The sequence below is a fragment of the Podarcis raffonei genome, chromosome 4, assembly GCF_027172205.1.
Source record: "Podarcis raffonei isolate rPodRaf1 chromosome 4, rPodRaf1.pri, whole genome shotgun sequence".
NCBI lineage: Eukaryota > Metazoa > Chordata > Lepidosauria > Squamata > Lacertidae > Podarcis > Podarcis raffonei.
Genome location: NC_070605.1, coordinates 28,526,539 through 28,549,293, shown reverse-complemented (window position 1 = coordinate 28,549,293; position 22,755 = coordinate 28,526,539). Strand labels below are relative to the sequence as shown.

Below are 22,755 nucleotides of genomic sequence, written 5' to 3'. Positions count from 1 at the left end.
TTATGAAGCTGCTATGACATCCATCAATGGGGAAAAAAACACAGACACAGGTACTTGTAGTGTGTTCGTATTTTTCCACCAACAGGGTCAACAGCTGCATGGGAGTGGGCCAAACTGAACATTGTTTTTCACCAGTTGATGGTGGTATGCACCACACAGGTCCCTGATGCACATGGCTTTATTTTGCTTTATTCTGCCTTACAAAGGGGCCTGTGTACTGAATGGAAGTAGAGATTTGAGAAAGTCCCATTTTCTTTAGGAAATAACACCTAAGAATCCAACTACATGTGCTGTGACCAGATCTCCTGGTGACCTTTTGGCTACATACACACCATACATTTAAATCACACCTCCCCAAGGAATCCTGTAAGCTGTAGTTTGCTAAGCATGTTGGGAACTGGAACTCTGGGATGGTGGTAAACTACAGTTCCCACGTTTCTTTTCTTTGGGGGAGGGGAATGTTCTTCAAATGTATGGTGTACATGCAGCCTGTATGTATTTGTGACTTGTCTTGGGATAGAACCTCTCTAAGGAATGAGTTAAATACCCAGAAGTTGCTAATAGACTCACTAAGGAGGAAAAGACAGACACTAAACTCAGCGGAGCTTACTTCTAAATAGGAATCCACAGGATTTTTGCCAGCTCATCTATCAACCCATGTCTGTTTATTGTGTAACATTTTGCTCATCAGCGCTCCCAAGCAGGAAGGACCATCTGCTCAACACCCTCCTCTCCCCCCCCCAAAAAAAACCAACCACCTTGCATATAAGAATATGCTGTGTGTGCTTCAGAGATGCAAAAGAACGGTATCTTCAGCCCTGAGTGTAGTCAACAGCAGCTTTGAGCTGAGGCGAGGGACGGGGAGGTATGGAGCCAAGTCATTCTTTCCCATATCCACCCACAGTGGTTTTTAAGATTTAAAGAAATTATCAAGAGATCCAATAATGCATTGCCTGCATTACATCTTACTTGGCCTTAAGGGGCAGCCTTTCATTGGAAGATGACACCCTTAGGAGTGCTGTGCAGCAATGAATAATGGCTATTACATTTTTTAGACATTTCCAGTGCCTAATAATGCTGATCTGATACCTACCAGGGAAATTGCCATTTTAGGCCTGGAGCCTTGAATTGAGTCCTTAGCTGCAAGTTACGACTGCAAATTAATGCTAAGGTTTTCATTGCTATTTTAGATGCTGCACCAAAATTATGGCACACTTTGGTGCTGTTCATTGAAAACTCCTTTTTTTCTCCTCTTTGCAGATGTTCAGCCGTCTCCAGCTCAATAACTTGAGCTTCTCTCCAGAGAGCTTTAAGTTCTTTAAATATCTTCAGGTTGCCAGATTTCTTATGTTCTCTATCCAGGAAACCAATTTTGTGTCTAAACTCTCGAGATTAGTTTGACAGCATCTTCCGTGTGTTCCATGCAGCCCAATAAAATGCTGCCTAATTGCTGCCTTTGCAGAGTCTGGGGAGTGAGTGGATTTGGCTTTAGACTATCATTGTGGACAATAAATTCTTCTCAGGCTGCCGTTAAGCCTTATTATTGAAATTGGAGCTGCAGTTCTCTAAGTAACCCCAAAGCACCTTGTACAGTTGCTCCCTTCACACACAATGCAAGGCTGTGATTTGCAGGCAACTGATATGATGAATGAAGACAGAAACACCAGCTTTCTTTCCTCTTCAAAATGAAAATCAGTGTTTCTTCAAACACAGCAGTGAGCAGCACTTAAGTGGAAACTGATAGGATTTATGTTAGTAGTGACAAAACTGTTTTGTCACCCACCCACCTAGAGACTTAAACATGACTAAATTTAGTTGGATCTGAGCCAATTTTGTTAAATTTAGTTGTATTTTTTATTTATTTACTCCATTTCAAAGGGCTGCAACAGGAGGAAGGTATTTAAAACACCTTGCTTCTGCTTAAATATGTTTAGTATTGTACTGTTTTCTTTCATTACTGCTGCTAATTTTATTTATAATAATTAACAGCACAATCCTAGGCCTGTCTACTCTGAAGTATAATCCCAGTGAATTCAATGGGATTTATCCTCAGAGGCTGCAGGGTAAATGCATTTTTTGTATCAAAAAGCATTGTACGGTAATGATGACTCTATACAGCTTTAATAATGTACATAACACCTCAATTTTACGATGGAGGAAATAAAGATAGGTACAGTGTCCACAATTTAATTTTCCCATGATTTGTAAAGTTTAATAGAACACATCTTATTATATAGTCAGAGACTTGGTAAAAGCTCAATATGATTTTATTTGTATTTCTTTACTTCATAAAATTTATATATCATTTGATTGTAGGAAAAAAACTCAAAGTGGTTACCGTTTTCCCATGACTACATTAAGGACCTTGGTGGGATAAAAGGTGGGTTATTTAGAAGAGGTAGGGCTGCATCCAGACCCATAGCTGACCCACTGACACTAATGGAACAAGGTAGTCATGACTACCTTAATTCCCATTGATTTCAGTGGCATGACTGTCTAGCTACAAGCCTGAATGCCTATTTTATTTTGTGTGTGTGTGTGTATATGTATATATGTGTATGTATATATATATATATATATATATATATATATATATATATATATAAAAAAAACACTATTATATTATTACACTTTGTAGCCATGATCGTTATACATCAACCAAGCTTGCTTGTAATTGAAAAGAAAAATGACATATGAAGGGGGAAAGGGGGCAGCATAGTAACACTCCCCCCCCCAAATCTCGGTGAATAGATTAAAAAATGTTTTTTAAAAAATGCTGACGTGAGCAGAAAACTCTGAACTGAGGAAAAGTTTATTGGATCGGGGAGGGGAGGGGGCAGCAGAAGACCGTCCATTGGTTCGACCTCGAAGATTCAAGTCTCCCTCCAGCAGGGGGAGGAGCGGCAGGCGCTCTGCACACACGCGCGTGCGCCCTTCCCCTCCCCTTTCCGCCTCCATGGTAACCAATCGCCGCCGCTACCGCGCGCTCGCACCAACGAGCCGGAGGGCTGAGCCCCCTCCTCTCCCGTGCGCGAAGAGACACGCGCGAGCGCTCTCTCTCTCAGGTCGGCCTTTCCATCCTCCCCCCGCCCCGCGCGTTCTCACCGGGTCGTCAGCCCAGAGTCAGGAGGATGCGAAGCCAGCCCCCTCGCCGCCAGCCGCCAGCCGCAGTGTTTCGTAGTTAGGCGTCCCTGCACAGGTAAGCCAAGTCCAAAGGGGTCCGTGGGGGGGGAAATATATTTTTCTTTCTCCCCCCTCCCTCTCACTCCTTCGCGAGGCATGATGGGAGTTGTAGTCTCGCCTTTGCCTGGTAGCCCAAGGAGACGCGAAGCTGACAAAAGGACTACAAATCCCAGCGAAGTTCTTGTCTCGGGCTTCGTGCCGCTTCTTTTTGCCTGTGAGTCTCTTTCAGCGCCCCCTCCCCGCTTGATTTTGAGGGTCGGCAAGAGGGGGGATGGGGAGGCAAGAGAAAGGCAGTTATGTGGAGGGGAAGGTGGGGGGGAAGCGACCGCAATGTGGGGCGTCGCCCATATAACGGTGTCGAGAGGCCCCTCCCCTCCTCTTCTGCCTGTAGGAGGCCTTAAGATTTCGGGCTCTCAGCCAAGGTTGGGGTGGCAACGTTAGGCAGCTAGATCATGATGCTATAGGTTTACGCGACAAGAAGGAGCTGGGAAATTAATGAGATATATTGCCATGGCTGCAGAACCAAAAGAGAGAGGCTGTACTTAGGGCTCTGCAGTCATGTCTTCTGTATAGATTTCAGTGCAAAGCACAATAAAAGCAGATAATTCCTTGCAGCTTTAATGGTGGAGATTGCTCTCCCCCTTCACAATGTGATGGGATGAATGTAATATTTCAGGCTTTATTATTAATAATACTGCCCTAACTCTGCAGGTCTCAGGGCGGTTCACAGGATAAAATTAGAATATAAAACCACAAAGTACATAATCAAAATAAAAACAAAAAGAACCCAATAACAACCCACCCCCGCAACACATTTTAAAAGGGCATAGGATGTCAAACATGATGCTAATCATGATGTAGCAATGGATTCATTTTGTATTTCAGTTTGTTTTCCTTAAAACACTTAAGATTTTAATGGCAACATTTTAGGCATTTTAAAAGAAAATCTGTTCAGGTCTGTATTGGATGAAGTATTTTGAAGCATTAAGTTGGGTGAAAGCTAACTGCAAACTCACCCTTTTCTAGAGCTGTGCCCTTTCAGAGTTCTTCTGCAGTTACAGTGATGTGGGTTCTCACATGAATATGATGCTTTGCATGTTTGAAACTGCCATCATCAGGTGAGTGCCACAAGTAGAACACTTGGAGGCTTTCAAACACAGTATGTTCCGATAGAGGCATTTCACACAATCAGCCTAAAGTCATTGTGTGATGCTCATGAGGCAGCTATGAGTGGCATCTAAGTTAGCAAGGTGTGCTCAACATGCTTTCATATTCACTTAAAAAATATTATTATCTCTGTTTCCATGGAGGACCCAGAAGACAAGACCGCATCAATGGGCTTGATGTGGTCAAATAAACATGCAGAATCCTGGCTAGACTGAGGTCCTATGGGCAAATGGGTATTGATTTGAGAAGCTGCGTAGGTAGCCTATTCTGGAAAGGGTTGCAACCCCCCCCAAAAAAAATGATTGTGCAGCCTGGGGCTGTTTCTGTACCCAGCATTGTTACTTGAGGCACAGGTGGCCTCAGTGGCACAGAGTGCCCTTTTCCAGCTCTGGCTGATTCATCAGCTCTGACCATTCCTGGTTAGAGAGAACCAAGCCAGAATGACACATCGTCTGTTTATCTCATGTTTGGATTACTGTAATGCACTGTATGTATGGCTGCTCTTAAGAACAACCCGGAAGTCACAGTGGGGAATGCTACTGCCAAAATATTGTTCAGGGCAGCATGTAGGGATAATTTAATACCTAACCTGGAAGATCACTTCCAGCTGCTCTATAGGTAGTTAAAAAGAGAAAAGGGGCAGATCTGGGATTATGCCTTAGACCCCCCCCCCGAGCATGTGCATCTGTATTGTGGAGCAAAGGCAAACTGAGGAAACGGGTCTAGTAGAGCATAGTGTTTGCTGCAATGGCAGAAAACAGAGTCTGCAAAAATGTTGGGACTCTCTCTTTCTGAAATGTAATTAAATTTGAAACAAACTTGTATGCAGGTGATTCAAAAAAGGAAAAGCCTTTCAGAATGTATTAGATCATTGGTGTCTTGTTTGTAACCCATAGAGAGAACTTTCTTTGTAACCTTTGTTAGGGATCAGCTCAGCTTATGCTGTTAAGAGTGAAGGTTAATATCTTTTGTGACCTCCTTATCTTATCTAGTGTAAGATTTCTAAACCTTGGGCAGGAGCAGCAGCTTTCTGACATGCATATATGAACTCTCTTATGCATGATACATAAATGAAGGAGACTCAAAAGCTACCTGGATTTTGTGATGGACTAATACAGGAGTCAAATTATAGTTTTTGCAAATCATGACAAAACTGTAAGGGGGGGGGCAAGCTGTTGGCATAAATGTAAGTAGCCAAAATGCTAGTTTTAAAGAGCCAGGTTCTGCAGGCAGGGGAAAAACATGAAAATGTTTGAAGAAAAAACATTTTTGGTTATATCCTGTGCTGTATGAGCAACATTCCACTAATGCAGTAGGACTTTCCTTTCCTCTTTTCCATGTGCCCCTCAAATTGCTCCAGAGGGTCCCCCAACAACATGAGTTGGGAGAGCATTGCAAGCAGTGCCCCAATGGTATGGGGACTGTTTGCTTTGCATAGCAGAGGTTGTCTTGTGTTCATTTCAAACTGAAGAACATTTTATAGAGCCTTTTTGGAGATGGACAGCACTCCTTTTGAGATTTGTGCTCTTGATTTGTGAATACTTAAGATTTAGAAATGTCTGGGCCTGACTTTGAAGACAGGTTTCCTGTTGTGTTTGTTATTAGTAGGATACAGTAAGCCTGCAACTTAGGCACATTTTAGTTGTGCACATTCAGCTTTCCACACATGACAATTTTAAAAAAATAAATAAAAAGAGGCAGAAGGGGGCAGAGTTATGGAAAAATGATTTTGGCAATCCCATCTGCCATTGAACCCAGTGAGTTTTGACCACATGTGATTTTGGCTTTACGCACAATCCCCAGAACATAATCTCAAGGTGTGTATAGAACATTGTCTATTCCTGTTGTGTTGGATGAGTTTCAATTTGGAAGGCTCAAGGATGTGGACAGGGTGCTTGGATCAGTCAGGGCGACCACTTGAGCTCTGGACCCTTGCCATCTTGACTGATAAAGAAGGGGACAGTTGGCTGGGCCTGGGAGGTGATTAATGTTTTCTTGTGAGAGGGGGTGGTCCTTGCCTGCTTGAAGGAGGCAATGGTAAAACCACCTCAAGAAACCCTCCCTGGATTTATTGGTTTGTTTCTGTTTTAGTATGTATTATGTATATTGTGTCCTCATTTTGCACTTTTCTGTTGTGAACCTCCCTGTGATCTTTGGATGAAGGCCGGTATACAAATTTAATAAACAAATTGTGTCTTCCTTGTGCCAGAAATAACTAGGTGACATCACCTTCTCTTCAACCATGTTTTCAGAAGTGTCCTGGAGGGCTTTACTGTATCTCAAGTGCATTAATTTGTTTGGGTTGTTGTCTGGAAAGAGGCCAGCTTCAAGTAATCAGCAATTCTGTACATTGAAGCAAAAGAGCATTGCTTGCCCAGAACCTGCAGTGTAGCCCATGTTTTGACTGCTTTGTAACTGTAATTCAGCAAGGCATCTTTTGTGAGGACTAGAATGAATAAAAAACAACATAGAGCCAGCTTGTTGTGTGGGTTGATTTTTTTGAAAGATCTGAAAAACCTGCTCCTGTATGGATGAGCAGAGGGTTGGAGACTATTTTTATTGATGAGATGCAGTACTTTGTAGCAGAAACCTGTATCCTTGCCATTATTGGGCCTCACATGCATGAATACTGCTGTTGGGTCTTCATTGTGTAAACCATTGCGCTATATATTTCTGTCTTATTCACAAATGACACCTTTTCAGTGAATTTATTTTTAAAGGTAATATGTGAATGATGGCTGGGAATAAGTGTACCACAAGATGTATATATCAGAGAGCTTGAATAAGATAAGATTTCTGGTGATGGTTGGAGGCTCCATAGTTAGCAAACCAGCAATAAATTGTGCAGAACAGTAAAAGGTGAGATTATAGGCCTAAATTGCAGTTTTTTAGATTTGTTGTTTTTCACACACAGAAGAATGTCCCAAAGTGACTTACAGCATAAAATACATTAAAACTGTTTAAAAAACAATGCAGATCCTAATTGTGTTCATCCAAGAATATTCATAGAAGGACAAATTCTACCCACCTCACTAAAGGATGAACACTGAAAAGGCCAAAAAACAACAACTCACTACCCTCCCAATTAATGAGGTCTGGGTAAATGGATGTTTAAGCCTTGCACCTAACACAAACACTGATGGCACTGGGCATAAGTCCCTTGGGAGAGTTTGCTGCAAACATGGAGATACCACTGAGAAGGCTTGCTTACATATTGTGGATCTCTGCATGTTGAGAAAGCATGTTGAGAAGAGCCTCTAAGGGCTACCACAAGGCCTAGATAGGTTCAGATGAGGAGCGGTATTGGAGCCCTGAGCCATATAGAGCTTTTAAAGGTCAAAACAGGACTTTGAACTGAGCTTAAGAACTGATCAATGGCCACTGCAGTTGTGCAAGAATTGGACTCCTGACCTCCGCAATTTTACTACTGAAGTCTGTTCTAGCTGAAGTTTCTGAGCCATCTTCAAAGGCAGACCCATCCATGTATACAGTGGTACCTCGGTTTACGAACTTAATCTGTTCCGGAAGCCCGTTCTTAAATCAAAGCTGTTCTTAAACTGAGGCGTGCTTTCCCTAATGAGGCCTCCCGCCACTGGTGCCCTTCCACCGTTTGTATTCCATTCTTAGACCGAGGTAAAGTTCTCAAACAGGAACACTATTTCCGGTTTTGCGGAGTTTGTAAACCGAATTGTTCTTAAACCGGACTGTTCTTAAACCGAGATACCACTGTAATGTGTTTCTGTAATCTAACATTGAAGCTACCACAGCACAGACAAGACAAGTTTGGTTATCTCTGTCTATACAGTGGTACCTCTGGATGCGAACGGGATCCGTTCCGGAGCCCCGTTCTCATCCTGAACCGAACGCAACGCGCATCTGCGCATGCACGGGTCGCGATTCGCCGCTTCCGCGCATGCGCGTGACACCATTTTGAGTGTCTGCGCAAGTGGCGAAACCCGGAAGTAACGCGCTCCGTTACTTCCTGGTCGCCATGGAGCGCAACCCGAAAATGCTTAACCTGAAGCTACTTCAACCTGAGGTATGACTGTATAGGGTCATAGGTGTTGGAAGACACGCTATGCAACAAAGGTGGTTTGTGCCTTGATCAACAGTACATAATGGATTCATAAATACCAACAAGCTATGCACCAGTTTCTTCGGGGGGGGGGGTAGCAGTATTCAGAGCAGACTGAGCCCCACTCATCTGGTCTAACAACACCTCAGTTTTTTTTGGTTTCATCCAGTCCATGAGAATAACCTCAGGTTACTACTTAATGATTTGTTAGACCGCATGCAATTATTTTCTTTTTATGTTTCCATGCTGCATTATAGGTTTCTCGAAGAAAATGAATTTGGCCGAGATCTGTGATAATGCTAAAAAAGGAAGGGAATATGCACTTCTCGGAAACTATGACTCCTCCATGGTTTATTACCAGGGTGTCATCCAGCAAATTCAAAGACACTGTCAATCCATCAGAGACCCAGCACTGAAGGGCAAATGGCAGCAGGTAGGAAAAAACAATACTTGCATGACTAGATATTTTATTTATTGGGAAATATATATGCTGCTGGTGGTGGCTCATGTGATGGCCAGAAATAGAACAAAAAGATTGAAAACATTAAAATAAACAATACAAAACTTCATAACATCAACAAATTAGGAGCGGGGCAGGCTGCAACATCTATGGAATGCCCTTAGCTATCAGTCAAATTAAAGCCCCCCCCCACCAAATGATTTTACTCTTTTCCTAAAATCCATTAGTTGATCTGGCTAGGTTAGCCACACCTAGTAAGTGAACCACAAGAAAATGGGAATATCTTTCAGCAATTTTTAAACATATTGATGGTCATGTATGAATTCTGCTAAATTGAAGTTCATAAACATTTAGTTGACATTTGCAGATTCGGTTTTTTTTCTTAAACAATGGTTTTTTACATCTAATGGAATCTGTTTTCTTTTTATTAATAATATTTTATTCATTCTCTTCTCTTTCTGAATGCATATTCATCATTGTACAGTGGTACCTTGGGTTACATATGCTTCAGGTTACATACGCTTCAGGTTACACACTCCGCTAATCCAGAAATAGTGCTTCAGGTTAAGAACTTTGCTTCAGGATAAGAACAGAAATCGGGCTCCGGTGGTGCAGCGGCAGTAGGAGGCCCCATTAGCTAAAGTGGTGCTTCAGGTTAAGAACAGTTTCAGGTTAGGAACAGACCTCCGGAATGAATTAAGTCCTTAACCCGAGGTACCACTGTATTCCAAAGAAACACCCCTGTTAACAAGCATGGTTAACTCTTTCTACTTCCTCTGCTGCCCCCGCTTTCCGTTGCCCATCCTTCTCCCCATAACCCTCTTTCCTGTGTCTTGCTTTGATCCCTCCTTAGTAAAGGAGTAGGTGCTATAGTAGGTGCTATTTTGCAAGTTCTTCTTCTTTCCTGTATCACCTAATGTGCAGGAAGCTTAGACGGATAAGCCTGATTTGCTAAAAGCATTAACTTAGTCTGGACATTGTACAGTGCCATCAAAAATTTTGTGGCATATGTTTTGCGTTGATGTCAGAGATGTTTAATTTTCTACAATTACTTTTTGGTTGGTGTCAGTTCCAGGTAATACAAATTAAGAACAAAGCAAATAAGAGTCATAGAACTCGGTGAGACTATATATGAGGAAAATTTAGAGTTGGGCTACAAGTCACATCTTCAACCACAATTCTGTTACAGAATTTTGCTTTCGGGGGGGGGGGGGCGAATTGCACCCTTGTGTATGATGTGCTAAACTAGAACAAGGATAATTTAATTGTTACTGTGTCTTTTTATTTAAACTGGCATTTTACCTGAATCCTCTTTTCATATAATAAAAAAAAACCCTAGCAGGATTTCATCTCACTATTTCAAAATAGATTTTTGTTTTGACTCATTTAGCCTTCATATTTGTTGGGTCCATTATGGCAGTTGCTCATTGCCTTGTCATTAATAAGAGCATCAATTTCTCCTGACATATTATCATGACTCTGTGACTGTGCAATGTACAATTGGCCCTTTTAATTTAGGGGTGCATTCACAAATGCCATCTTGCTGTACATGCAAGCAGTCCTAATCATCCGTATACATATACAAATGTAACTTGTAAGGCATGCAATCATGGATACAGTCAGCAGCAATGTCCATGATTGCATCAGCACTTTCCAGGGGCACTGATGATGGGCATTGCTGCCTGCTGGATCTGTGAATGCCTACTTTTCATGTTACTTTGGCCCTACAAATGTGTAGTCATTAAAGTATCTGTTGTTAAGTGTCCTTGATAAAATCAGAGCTTGAAAAATAATATCTCTCTGATTCAGCAGGTTAATTCTCCCTGCCAAAACTAGAAAGTCCAGTGATTTCAGTGGGTCTATACTGAATGTCACTTCCTTGGATACTGCCCAATGCCATTACACCTATTTAAAGATTTTTGTGGTGTGACACACTGAAGTCTTTCTTATTTGTTAAACTCATGGAATCATACTGTTGGCTTTCTGTGTGAGATGCTTTGATTTTGTTTGAGGTGTGTGTGGAATTGATCGTTTCAAAGGCCACACATCCTTTGATCGCAACAGGAGCGGAAATAGGCCATATGTTTGCTGTTGATAGATATGAGAGCAGGTTCATTGGAGGTTTCCGGTGCACTGTCTGTTCCATCTGTACTGGATCAGTTTTGATTACTGTGTCCTGAGGTTGTAGACAAGCTGCTTGAAGATGTGTGTCCGACCACCTGTCCCCTTAATACTTTTCCATCTTGGCTTCTTAAAGCTAGTGTTAGGCTATTGATTGGGTGGCTCCAGGAAATGATTAGTGGTTCACTGGAGAAATACCCAGCGACTCATATCCTCTTTTCAGGCAAGGTGCTCCAGAGGGTGGCAGCGGTCCAGCTTCAGGCATGCTTGGATTGAGACTGAATATCTGGATCCATTTCAGTCTGGCTTTAGGCCTGGTCATGGCACTGAAAGAGCCCTGGTTGCCCTGACATTTGTCAGGAAAGAGATGGGGGGAGTGTGACTCTCTTCATTCTGTTTAACCTCTTGGTGGCTTTCCAAAACCATTGACCATGCATGCTATCTTTCTCGAGCAGCTCAGGGAGGTGGGGTTGGGGGCACTCTATAGTTCAACGGTTCTGTTCCTACCTTTAGGGCTATTTCCAGAAAGTAGTTTTGGGAGGCTACTGGGAAGCCATGGGAGGCTTCCTGTGGTGTTCCCCATGCTATTTGAAATCTATATGAAACAACTGGGAGGTGCTATCAGGAGTTTTGCTGATGAAGGGCAGGTAATAAATTTAATGGTGATAACATAAACACATTTTAAAAATAATAAATGATACGATCTCATACAGAAAATTGGGCAAATAGGTGTTGGAGAGATAGACTCTGCCTACTGCCGGCTGTGCAGTATACATTCCTGCCTTATCCTGATGATGAGCTTAATTCTTTTGTAACTTAACTAGGAATGCTTTAGTCAGTGTAATAAACTCTGCTTATTTTCAAGGTTCGGCAAGAACTATTGGAAGAATATGAACAAGTAAAGAGCATTGTCAACACTTTAGAGAGTTTTAAAATAGACAAACCTACAGATATTCCTATATCTTATCAAGATGAAAATTTTAGGGATCCAACTGTTTGGCCACCTCCTGTTCCAGCTGAGCACAGGTAATTGGGTTTAAAATAAGTTTGCAGTTTTTATTGGTGGATTAATTACTTGTACTTAATATTTGAGAGTGTATGTAATATAGTGACTAAGAAATTAGGTTTATTTCAAACCTTGTATTACTTCTTTCCCTGTTCTGGCTTCTTTAGACTGTTTTCTGGTAAGGGCTTCAACTTTACTTGTTTCTGGATCAGTTCAGAAAACACAGCAAACAGCAGTGGTCTGTGTGAACCATTGTTCATAACCCTAAGTATGGTTTGAGCATATAAAGATAGAGAAAAACTATGATTTACAGTGAGTCTTGCTTTGGGTAGGGATTGGCTGTTCTTCAGAGTTCCCACTTGGGAACTCCATAGTGTAGCCAGTCCTACTGTGGCATGTTGTCAGTGCTGATCAGCTAATTGGGGCTGACAGCAAGGCTTGCTTGCCAAGTAACAATTGGGAATGTACTTTAAGGCTCACAGTTTTTCCTTTGCAGCCATACCTCTACTTGTCCCATACCTGACAACAAAATTGGGACCCGTGTTGAGTCTAATTTGGCTTCTGGGGCAGAGGTTCCCCCTCTCTACTTTACAGAAATACAACCATTAGGATTTTCATAGCCGTAGAAGGGATGACAAGGTAGTATGGGGTTACAGTGTACTTTAATTCCACTCTCTGCCCCAAAGCATGGCCACCTACCCACCGGCTTCTCACAGATCAACTTTCATGATCTGAACATCAGGTTTTCCCCACTGAATTGGGTAGCAAGACACAGTAGTAAAGCGTTTTGTTTCTCTCCAATGCTAGCTGCATCATGTTTCCTTTGCTTGACAGAGCCCCACCTCAAATAAAACGACCCAATCGAGAAGTGAAACCTCTGAGGAGAGAATCGCCAGGATTGCAGCGTGGACCTGTGGGCAGAGCTCAACCAATCTCAAAAAATGAAAAACCTGCCAGCAGCCGAGAAAGGGAATCTAGAGCAAAAGGAAAAGATGAAAAGGTAAGAATTTAGGGGGCAGCTGGCAGGTACCTTTCTTTTGTGCAAATAATAATAATAATAATAATAATAATAATAATAATAATAATAAAATGTATATTTTCTGTTGGCAAAAAAGCATGAATGTGTAATGATTGCATACTTACAAAAATATAATTTCCCTCCCAATATTTACAGCTGGTTCAGATATTAAGAGAGATAAAGGAACAGACTGTGAGAGTTACCATCTCCTTTGAACAGCTGATACAATATACCATTTTCAAATCAATGAAATATAGAATGTTGAAGAGTTTGGTATTATATTCTTTGCTTCCCAAGCCAAAATATGTCTGAGAGACTGAACTGCCCCCCCCAAAAGAAGAGGGGAAGATATGAACAGTGAATCTGTTTTGCTGTGTCAACACAAGAGAACTGCATTTTAAAAATTACTCTGAAACTATTAAGTTGTATAATACAAATGTAGTCCATGGGGGGAGCGTATTCTCAGATAGCAGTTCTCTGCATGTCTTATGGTTTTGTCCTTGAGTTCATTATTACCTTGACATAAATAACCAAATTAATCTAATTTTAGGTTGAGCAGTAGATACCGATAAAAGCTACAGCTTTTTAAAACTACTGGGCACAAGCAGAGGATTTTAACACCAACTATTCATAAAATTGGAAGTTTTGCTCTGCACCAACAGTGGCAAATTAAACCTGACAGATTTTTATTTTGGAAAGACTTTAAAGATAAAGTGAAATTGGCTCAAGGAAGGAAAAGCAATAATGATTTTCTTGAATTGTAATGAATGTAAGGTAATTATAAAGAGGCAGGTTTTTTCAGGCTATCTAAATACAGAACAATGTTTTTGTATTGGCAAACTGTTTTACTTTGGTACATCCTTTATAGGTTGAGGGAAATGCCTTTTGTTAATATGATTAGGAGATTATATATCTGCCACAGTCTCAGGTTTGTAAAAATTCTATGGTAGATAGCTTTACTTTGTAAAGTATTGTTCTTTGTGACAATTTGATTTAGCATCTGGAATTTAGATTCACATTTTAGCTTACAGGGTGTGTAAAGGAACGCACACAATGTTCTCTGTACTAAGATTTTAGATAATATCTTTGCGGTCAGCTTGCAGAAGTAGGAAGTGCCTGTCTTTATTTCTGCTTTTATGCCAATGATGGCAGTGTTCTTTATTGTTGTTTTTCCAAAACTTATATAAATAGTAGGAAATGGTTTCCCCACAGATCTAATTCCAGTGTGATGTTCTAGAAGGTAGAGGATCAGAGTTGCAGTAGGGCAATATGAGTTTCAATTCATTATCATCCATGGAGTTAATTGCAGGACTTTGGGCTAGCAATCTGTCCCTTAGGATTGCTGTGAGGATAAAATTGGCTAGCCCCAGGAATGTCATTCTGGGCTCATTGAAGGTGGAGAAGTATACAAATGGAATAGAATAAATGGTGTAGTTAATCATACATGATGTGTGCGTGCTTTTGCTTAAATGGAAGTGACCTCTGTATAGGAAGACGGTGTATGAAGCAGCCATTAATAGCAGTGTGACAGATTCTTATGCTGAATGGATCAACAGTGCCAAGGTGAAATTAAAGGTTATGGTTAGAATGGAAAAAGACATGGTAAAATGAAAATGCTTCGTGAAAGTTAAATGCATACCTGTTATTTGCATATATGGAAGATGGCACTTGTCATAAAACCTTTATATTCTACTAGGGGAGAGCTAGGGCAAAGAGGGGAGGAAGATTTCCTTTTTCTTTTTGTCCACCCTCTCCACATGTTCATGCACACCCATTTTCTCTTTCATACACCTACATTCTCTTATAAGCATGCAGATACATATCCTCTTTCTCTCTTAATTTGCATACATGGAAGTATACACACATGCCTTTGTTCTTTCTCAACCCCCCCATGCATTATTTCCCCATTCATCTTCCTTGCTGCCGCTTTCCCACTCATTCTTCTTCTTCCTCCCTCTGCTCTCCCCGCAGTGTCTCCTATTCCTACTTCTTATCAGTGGCTGCCAGCAAGATTTGCTGGATTTTCTGGATCCAGGGAGGCTCCTTGCCACATCCCGAGTGCTCTTGGACAGGATAACTAGATAGGACAGAGAGACCCTTTGCCTGCCGTGTTTCTCAAACTCGGGTCCCCAGCTGTTGTTTGACTACAACTACTATCATCCCTCACCATCGGTCCTGCTAGCTAGGGATGATGGCAGTTATAGTCCAACAGCAGCTGGGGACGCAAGTTTGGGAAACAGTGGTAGATGCCTTGGGGCAAAGGGATCCTGCAGCTGAGAGCTCTTAGAGTTAACCCATCAGTGTTCACTTTGCGTAAGATAAGAAAAGCCTTCTCCCTTTGGGTGTAGGTCTAGCTCAGGCATCCCCAAACTCGGCCCTCAAGATGTTTTTTGGGACTACAATTCCCATCATCCCTGACCACTGGTCCTGTTAGCTAGGGATGATGGGAGTTGTAGTCCCAAATCGTTTGGGGGTGCCTGGTCTAGCTGTAGTCAGGGCGTGGGTCTTGATTTTTAAAGCAACAGGAATGTGTTTTCCAGTAGCCCATCCCCAATATGTTTTTTGTCCTCAGCCAAACTGTTTATTTCTCAGTCTAGTTGTTTCAGACAGTTTGAAGTCATGTTGTTCCCTCCCTCTTTCCACTGGGAAGTGTGGTCCCTAAGCTGAGGGTGGGGACAGAATGAGCAGCACTTTTCTTCTACTTCCCAGTAAGCATCTGGCTGGTTCTAGTTGTCAGAAGGCCTTTGAGTGTGCCTTTCCTAGTCAGAGCAATTTATCTGACATCACATTGATGTCATGTAGGAGTTGTTTGCAGAATGTCTAGAGGCGGGGCCTAATATCACCGCAGCGTGTAATGCACCAGGATTATATATCGCCCTCCAAGCACTGCTTGTAACCAGCAGAAAATGATGAATTCTGGGAGTTCTTGTGAGATGCATTACAGAACTTGTACATGGGTTAAACTTCCACTGATATGCAGCTATTGGTGGGAATAGTAATCCTAAAGCAGTGGCATTGTTCAAAGGACCCTTTATTGTACAAAGCAGTTCTGCTTACCTCTCAGCCGGGGATTTTTAATGCAAAGAATCTGGTCACTAGGTGGCAGAAAGGAAATAGTTTATACTCTATATTGCAAAATGGAGCACAAAATGTGAAGATGCATAGCCTGGGCAGCTGCATGAAGAAGTACTGTTGTGGGTTACAGTACTATATTGTTTCCTGCCTGCTGAGCTGCTGTAGGGCGCAGATGATCGGTGGGCTTTGTGTGAAGAAGCCAGCACCCAGAGGACAAAGCTGTTGGCAGCCTTGCACAAGTTTAACAGTCTTCTTTCCTTTCCTTCTGAGATTCTGCACCCTTTGGCTACAATCTTCTGATTTAAATGAAATTTTCAATGTTGCTTTTCTGTGCAAAAGGAAAGGTTGGTCAGAGATTTATGAATAGCTCTGCTTACTCTTTTTTAAAAAAAGTGGGCTTGGGAAGGAACCAGACAGGAGTATTCTGCTTCCAAAGGGACTTGGGAAGAAATTGCTACAAAGGGAACCCCATAAATTACCACTTCCGTACCCTCCTATTCCTCTGCCATCTTGCTTACCTGTGCCGCCCAATTCCCCAGCTGCATCTGTTCTCTTTCTCATTATCCCAAGCAGCTAATGACACTTTCTGATTTGATTTGAAGTATGTAGAGAACAAATTGTTTCTTAATTCTGTCTAGCTTGGCTAAAAACAACCAACCTGCAGATGTTTTTCTGCATTGCTGGGTACTGTAAACTTGCAAGGCAGCTAAAAGGTTCTTTCTGAACTATTTGTAGTGCAGTATGGAGCTGCTGCTGTCTCATAAACTTCATAAACCTAAAGTATTTATAGGAACACTGAACTGTGTTGATTTAAAAACAAAATGAAGAGATCATTGGCATGTAGGGATTAGGATGAAATTTGATTCAGTTCATATTTAAAGGTGGATTTATCTGATTTGCACATTTTGTCAAATAGCATAGCTATCCTAGGTGGAGCTGAGCTCAGAATGTCATTCCTCCCTGAAAACAGCACCCTCAAAATCCTCTCCAACTTGCAGCACCGCTGCCAGTTTTAGGACTTCCCTGGAAATCCTAAGTTGTTTTCAATAACCTTTAATTTGCCCCTTTTAATTAAATGCAACCATTCCCTATTTTCAGAGTTCATAATTCCCTTTGAAACAAAACAGTGGGAGCAGGGGACATAGTGCTATCAATTCTTAGTTAGTTATCCCAATTCCCCCCACAATGTATATTGATCTGATGTACCTGCTTTTAACCCCCCCCCTTGGCATTTTCTTGAAATGTGCTTGTGCTCCACCTCCCCGTGTGTGTGTGTGTGTGTGTGTGTTGGGGGGGCTTTTTTTAGTCTGTTGCTTTCATGTCTTGTTGAGGTATGATGATGAAGGGAGTATGGCACAGAGAACAGCTCAAAAGAAGAAAAAGAAACGTAGCTGTAGAATTCTTTTAACTTTCAGTTGATTAGCTTTCAACATCTTGATCTAGGGAAAGAAGATCCCCCAGGACGGTGCCGGTGATGGTGAAATTCAGAAGTTTGATGGAGCAGGATATGACAAAGATCTGGTTGAAGCTCTCGAAAGAGACATCGTGTCAAGGAATCTAAGTATTCATTGGTACAGTGCTTACTTTGTAAAGCGAGAAATGCTAGAATTCTTATCTGCCCAAGAAACCAGATACCTTCATCCTGAGGTGGTGGTTACTGCATAGTAAGTAAAACTCAAGGGAAAAACAGGAAAAGTGGCTTGTGGCCCCTTAAAAACCAGCACAAGCTGTGGTGGACTAGAGCTTAGTTGCAAAAACAGAATGCACAGCTACCTTTCTGCAACTTGTATTGTGAGTGCATTTTCTTCCTACACTACAGCCATTCTCTACACATTGAGTGCTCTGGATATATTCAAAGGCATGTTCCTGCCCCAAAAGTACAAGGTAAAAACTGATTTCATAGTTATGATCCCCAATATTCAGAGTTAAGTTCCAGTGAGCCAAGGCTCAAACTAAGCTCAAATTGGCATCAAGTCTGGTTCACGTGACATGGTAATCCAAGCTTTGTCTGGCTGTTGCAAAGCAGCTCACAGTGATTTTCGCCTCCTTGGTCTTTTTTGCTTCCATTTGGCTTGTGGTTAGTGAGAAGAGAGCTTACCCCATGAACCTAGGCTTAGCTCAGCATAGTGTGTGGATGCAAGAGTAAAGAAGATGAGGGACTGCAAAGACAATTTCTGAAGCCTCCCTTTTCCCACCTATGGTCATATAACCAGTAATGGACAGGGCATGTAATCCACCTAGAAACAGAGGATCCAAAGTTCTCAGCTAACTTTAACTGAGGTCCTGCATGATGCTGTCTTATCCAGCCCAAATAGTGTGGGCCTTACAGTTTCTTTTAGGATCCTACCTCCTGAAAGGTGTTCAGTGATGTTCCTTGCTGTTAGGGCTCTCTGAACTTGTTCAACTTCACACCCTATCCCTCCCCCCCAAAAAAGAGCAGTACTAGCCTAATCCTCTCCAACGTGCAGGACTGTTGGCAGCCTCCCCTTTTTGCTTGGTCCAGGCTACCATTTCAGCTTGAGATTGAACTAAAGGAGAGTGTTGGAAGTCTAAAATATTTGGGGCATCTGGTACAGTTGTCTCAATCACTCAGTGGATCTCATATATTTCATAGTCTCATAGAAGGCTAGCTCCGTGTGGATTTAGACAGTGGATATTTCTCCTATATTGGGACTGCCTGGTCTACTATTGTAAGCAGACATGTAACTAGCCTCTTTAGGCTTCACAGCCTGACCTCCCACCTGGTTCATTTGTGTTTCTGTTTTATCAAGAGAGCTTCTTTTGCTAATGGTGTACTGTTCAGAACATAAAGCAAGATTTTCATTCTTAGTACCATGAGCAAAAGCTTCATTACAGGCACTCATTAAAATGCCCTTGAGCATTTTCTCACATTTAAAAATGTTTCCTTGGTGATCATGCTTTCAGGGAGCCTTTATTATTACTATTCTTATTATTCAACATCTTGTGGCAGGGTTAGTTGAAAGTCATTCTCCCCCACCCATGTCTTTCATGTAGAAAGCCATTTTCAGGAGGCTGGCTTTTACTTGCATCCTGCTTAAGAAAACGCTGTTACTTATTTTAAAATAAATGAAAGATGTTACTTTTTTGACGCAGAATATATTGTGCATGAATCTTCTAATCTCGGTTGATCTTTCACAGGGATGATATAGCAGACTTGGAAGAAGCCAAAAAATTATTAAGGGAAGCAGTTGTTCTTCCAATGTGGATGCCGGATTTTTTCAAGGGGATCAGGCGACCTTGGAAGGTGAGAACCATCAAACTATTGTATTCATGTCTGTGCAGTTGTAAGTACAAAATATGTGTATATTCATAATACTGCATTGTGTATTTAGACGTTTCCTCCTATAATTGGCTGCCCAAAATTGCAGGGCTGCATGTTAAATTTGATCATTTGTATTGGTTTACAAACAGTTAATCTGGTTATTGGGTGTGTTTTGAGATGATGCTGTTGTCACTGGCAGATGACCTCATTTTATTTGGGAGTCACAACTGTGGACACAGTTGAAACTTTGGGGATATTTGAGGCTTAGTTCTTTTTATGTGAATCAGGTTCAGTCACTCCATTCTTTTAGATGATGGGTCAAGATGCATCTGTCCCTGCCAAGCTTTTGGAGAAGGGTGGGATGTTTTGGATGGATTTGTTTATTTATTTAACTTTTTGGTCACTTGTTACCCGAAGGTCTCTAAGAGAATTACAATAAAGAAAAAATACATACAAATACATAGTAACAAAGGGAAAAGGAGAGACTTTGAGACATATTCCCCCATTGTACCATTTTATGTGTTGCTTTTTATGTTGTTATCATTTTAATTAGGGTTGTACTTGTTTAATTTCTGTGTGCTACCCTGTGACCATAAGGCAAGGGTGGTATATAAATATTCCTGGATTTCTGCTGATCTCATTTTCAATTTGGATATTAAGATATAGCTTATTCTTTTGATCAACAATCACACATTAAGAAACCAATGTGGAAATTGCAGCCTGTAGATCCTGATAGACCTTTCTTCTGCTATGTATATCATGATCAAAGGACCTAACAGGTGTTTGGGAAACTGAAAAGTGCAGAATGTTTGCTAAGCAATAAATACAGACACTGGGAAAAATATGGAATGATGCGCGCGCTCTCTCTCTCTCTCCATACATACATACATACATACATGCATAATTTTGTTTCTATGCCACCTTTCCACAGTTCAAACCATGCTCAAGGCTTACAACATGAAAAAATATATAACTGAAACATAACAAAAGTAGTCAATTAATGAAGCATTTAAAATACACAACCAAACGGAACAATTTCCATGTATCTCATAAGATCCAAAACAAATATACAAAAAACCACAGCATCAATGACCTCCTCATCCCCTGGAACAACACCCCAACCCAACTGTCTGTTCAGCAGCCTCAGCTTTTGTAGCTTCAGTCAGTTAGGGCCCTGCTCTCCCAGGCCAGGTGGGGAAAGGCCTGCAAGACAGGGAGCAGTTCTTCCAAGACAGGTAGTATGGTCTTTTCTCTCCTCCATCCCCTCTTGACCTTTGTTTGCATTATGGGGTGAGGAGAGGAGCAGTTCTTCCAAGACAGGTAGTATGGTCTTTTCTCTCCTCCATCCCCTCTTGACCTTTGTTTGCATTATGGGGTGAGGAGAGGGTGATTTTTCATTGTTATTGGCCGAAAAAAGCAGCATTTGGTGTCAGTCATTCTGAGTAATAACTCGGATAGCAACCAGCCAGCTCTTGTGTGCTCAGGCTCTCTCGAGAACAATTCTCAGGACAGCTGTTTTTATTTCCAGAGTAGGCCCTCTGTATGAAACAGACAGCTCCCCTCCTAGCTGAGCACAGGCATGGGTAGATATATTTGTGTGGACATCAGAGAGATTCCGGTTTTGCTTCCTTTGAACTGTACTTTGAGCTAAGAAGGGCAGGCGCCAGTTGTGCTTCCCACTGTTCAACTAGCGATGGTTACAACAGCAAGGCAGACCCCGCTGTGCTCCCATCAAAACACCCACCCCTTGCAGCGCACTTGAGCATATGTGGGAAATTCCTAGATTTGACTGAGCCAGAACGAAAAGATAAGTTTTGTGTAAAGGATTTTAACTAGCCATTCATTGCTGGAATCTAATTCTCATAAAGAAACATAGCAAGGCGTTTCATAAATTCACTTTGTGCAACTGCTGAGCTTTGAAAAATAGGCCAACTGTGTGGAATGGAATACAGTGCAGATTAGCATCTGGGTTCCTATAAAGCAGAGATTGGGAATCCATGGCTCCCCAGATGAAGATAGATTCCCATCAGCCAACAGCAGGTATGGCCAGAAATGATTGGAGTTGTAGCGCGGCGACATCAGGGTGGGGCAGATTTTCTCCTGCTATATAGGTATGAGTTTAAAGAGTCAAAACATGATTGGATCTCATAGCACTTTCACTTTAATTTATCTAGGGTTGTTTATGACTTCATGACTACTACAACCACCATGGAAATACCCTAAATGGTCTCTTATTTATTTATTAAATAAGAAGAGGGGGAGGAAGTGCTCCATTGTGCAAGCAGTAATCTTGCACTCGTGGAAGCACTTCATCAGATACTGCCCCATTTTTGTTCTTCTGTACTTTCTGGTGGGTTTTTTTTAATCTATCTGTGTTTGTTTTCTTTTTCGCCTTTGTTGCTAAAGAGAGTATTTAATTTTTTTCAAAAACGAAATATATTTTTGTGTGTGTGGATCAGAGCCCATTTTATTGCTATGGCCAAGTATTTAACGATATTACAAAATACTATTTTATCTTCTGCAGCTTTTACCTTTGATTTCAGGAGAATGTCTGCAGCCACAGAAATGCCATTTAAATACCAGCTGTATAGAAATAATATGAACACTTGTGATTTAATTACCCATAAACGTACGTTGGAGCCTACATTAGGAGAGTCCTTAAATGGCTATAGAGGTAGTGAGAGTTAATGGAAAATCTAGACACAGTGAGTCCATTATGCCCAAAGAATCGGGGAGGGGAAAACAATTTTGAATAATTGCATTTTCGGTTGATTTGTTTTTATAAGTCTTCTCCATGCCATTCTTTCAAAGTAATCTCCACCCCACTCTGAGGAGCAGGCAATTTTTAATTTGCAGAGTGGATAGCTTTTAACCGGTTATTTTATTGTGGTGGTGTTTTATGTAAGATATTAATTGCATAAAGTCTATTGTGATGTGCAACTCTAATTTCGGCTAATTTTATTACCCTGAAAAAAAGAAATTCTTGTTAGAATTTAATCTGATCTTATGTTTGCAGGGGAATGAAATATGTGCAGTAACAGCAGAGTGTCTGATAAGAGAGCATGGTGGCAACTGCTCTCCTTAAATTATTGCTGTGCATTTCTGGTGGTGAAAATGCTCTGCAGTAAGACCCCAGCCTTTCCCAGTGATGGCCAAGTTCTAGCTCCTGAGCTCTTCGGAGGCTCTTTAAAAGATCTGAACATTGTCAACAGTTCAACAATGTAAATGGGAGAAAAGGGGGGCGGGGACCCGCATGTGAACAAGGTTGACATTCTTCCCACCTTTCTAATCCCCGTCTTCCCAGCAGATGAAGGATTAGTTTGGTAGGACAGGATAGTGAAACCTTGAGAATCAAAGGGCAGGGTTA

At 41.5% G+C, this 22,755-nt stretch overlaps 1 protein-coding gene across 3 annotated transcripts in view; it reads left to right on the top strand.

Annotated features, from left to right (window-relative positions):
• The first annotated feature begins 3,093 nt into the window (after positions 1–3,093).
• The window catches only part of KATNAL1 (katanin catalytic subunit A1 like 1), a 31,580-nt gene continuing 11,918 nt past the window's right edge, over positions 3,094–22,755 (top strand). Inside the window, exons 1-7 of one of the 3 annotated variants that reach the window (XM_053385979.1) lie at positions 3,094–3,199; positions 4,210–4,314; positions 8,683–8,858; positions 11,872–12,032; positions 12,847–13,012; positions 17,549–17,676; positions 19,265–19,370. In XM_053385979.1, the coding sequence (XP_053241954.1) occupies positions 8,697–8,858; positions 11,872–12,032; positions 12,847–13,012; positions 17,549–17,676; positions 19,265–19,370 (723 nt within the window). In that variant the 5' untranslated portion in view covers positions 3,094–3,199; positions 4,210–4,314; positions 8,683–8,696. Of the gene's footprint in view, positions 3,200–4,209; positions 4,343–8,682; positions 8,859–11,871; positions 12,033–12,846; positions 13,013–17,548; positions 17,677–19,264; positions 19,371–22,755 lie in introns of all 3 variants that reach the window. The other 2 variants (XM_053385980.1, XM_053385976.1) reach the window with 2 other exon arrangements.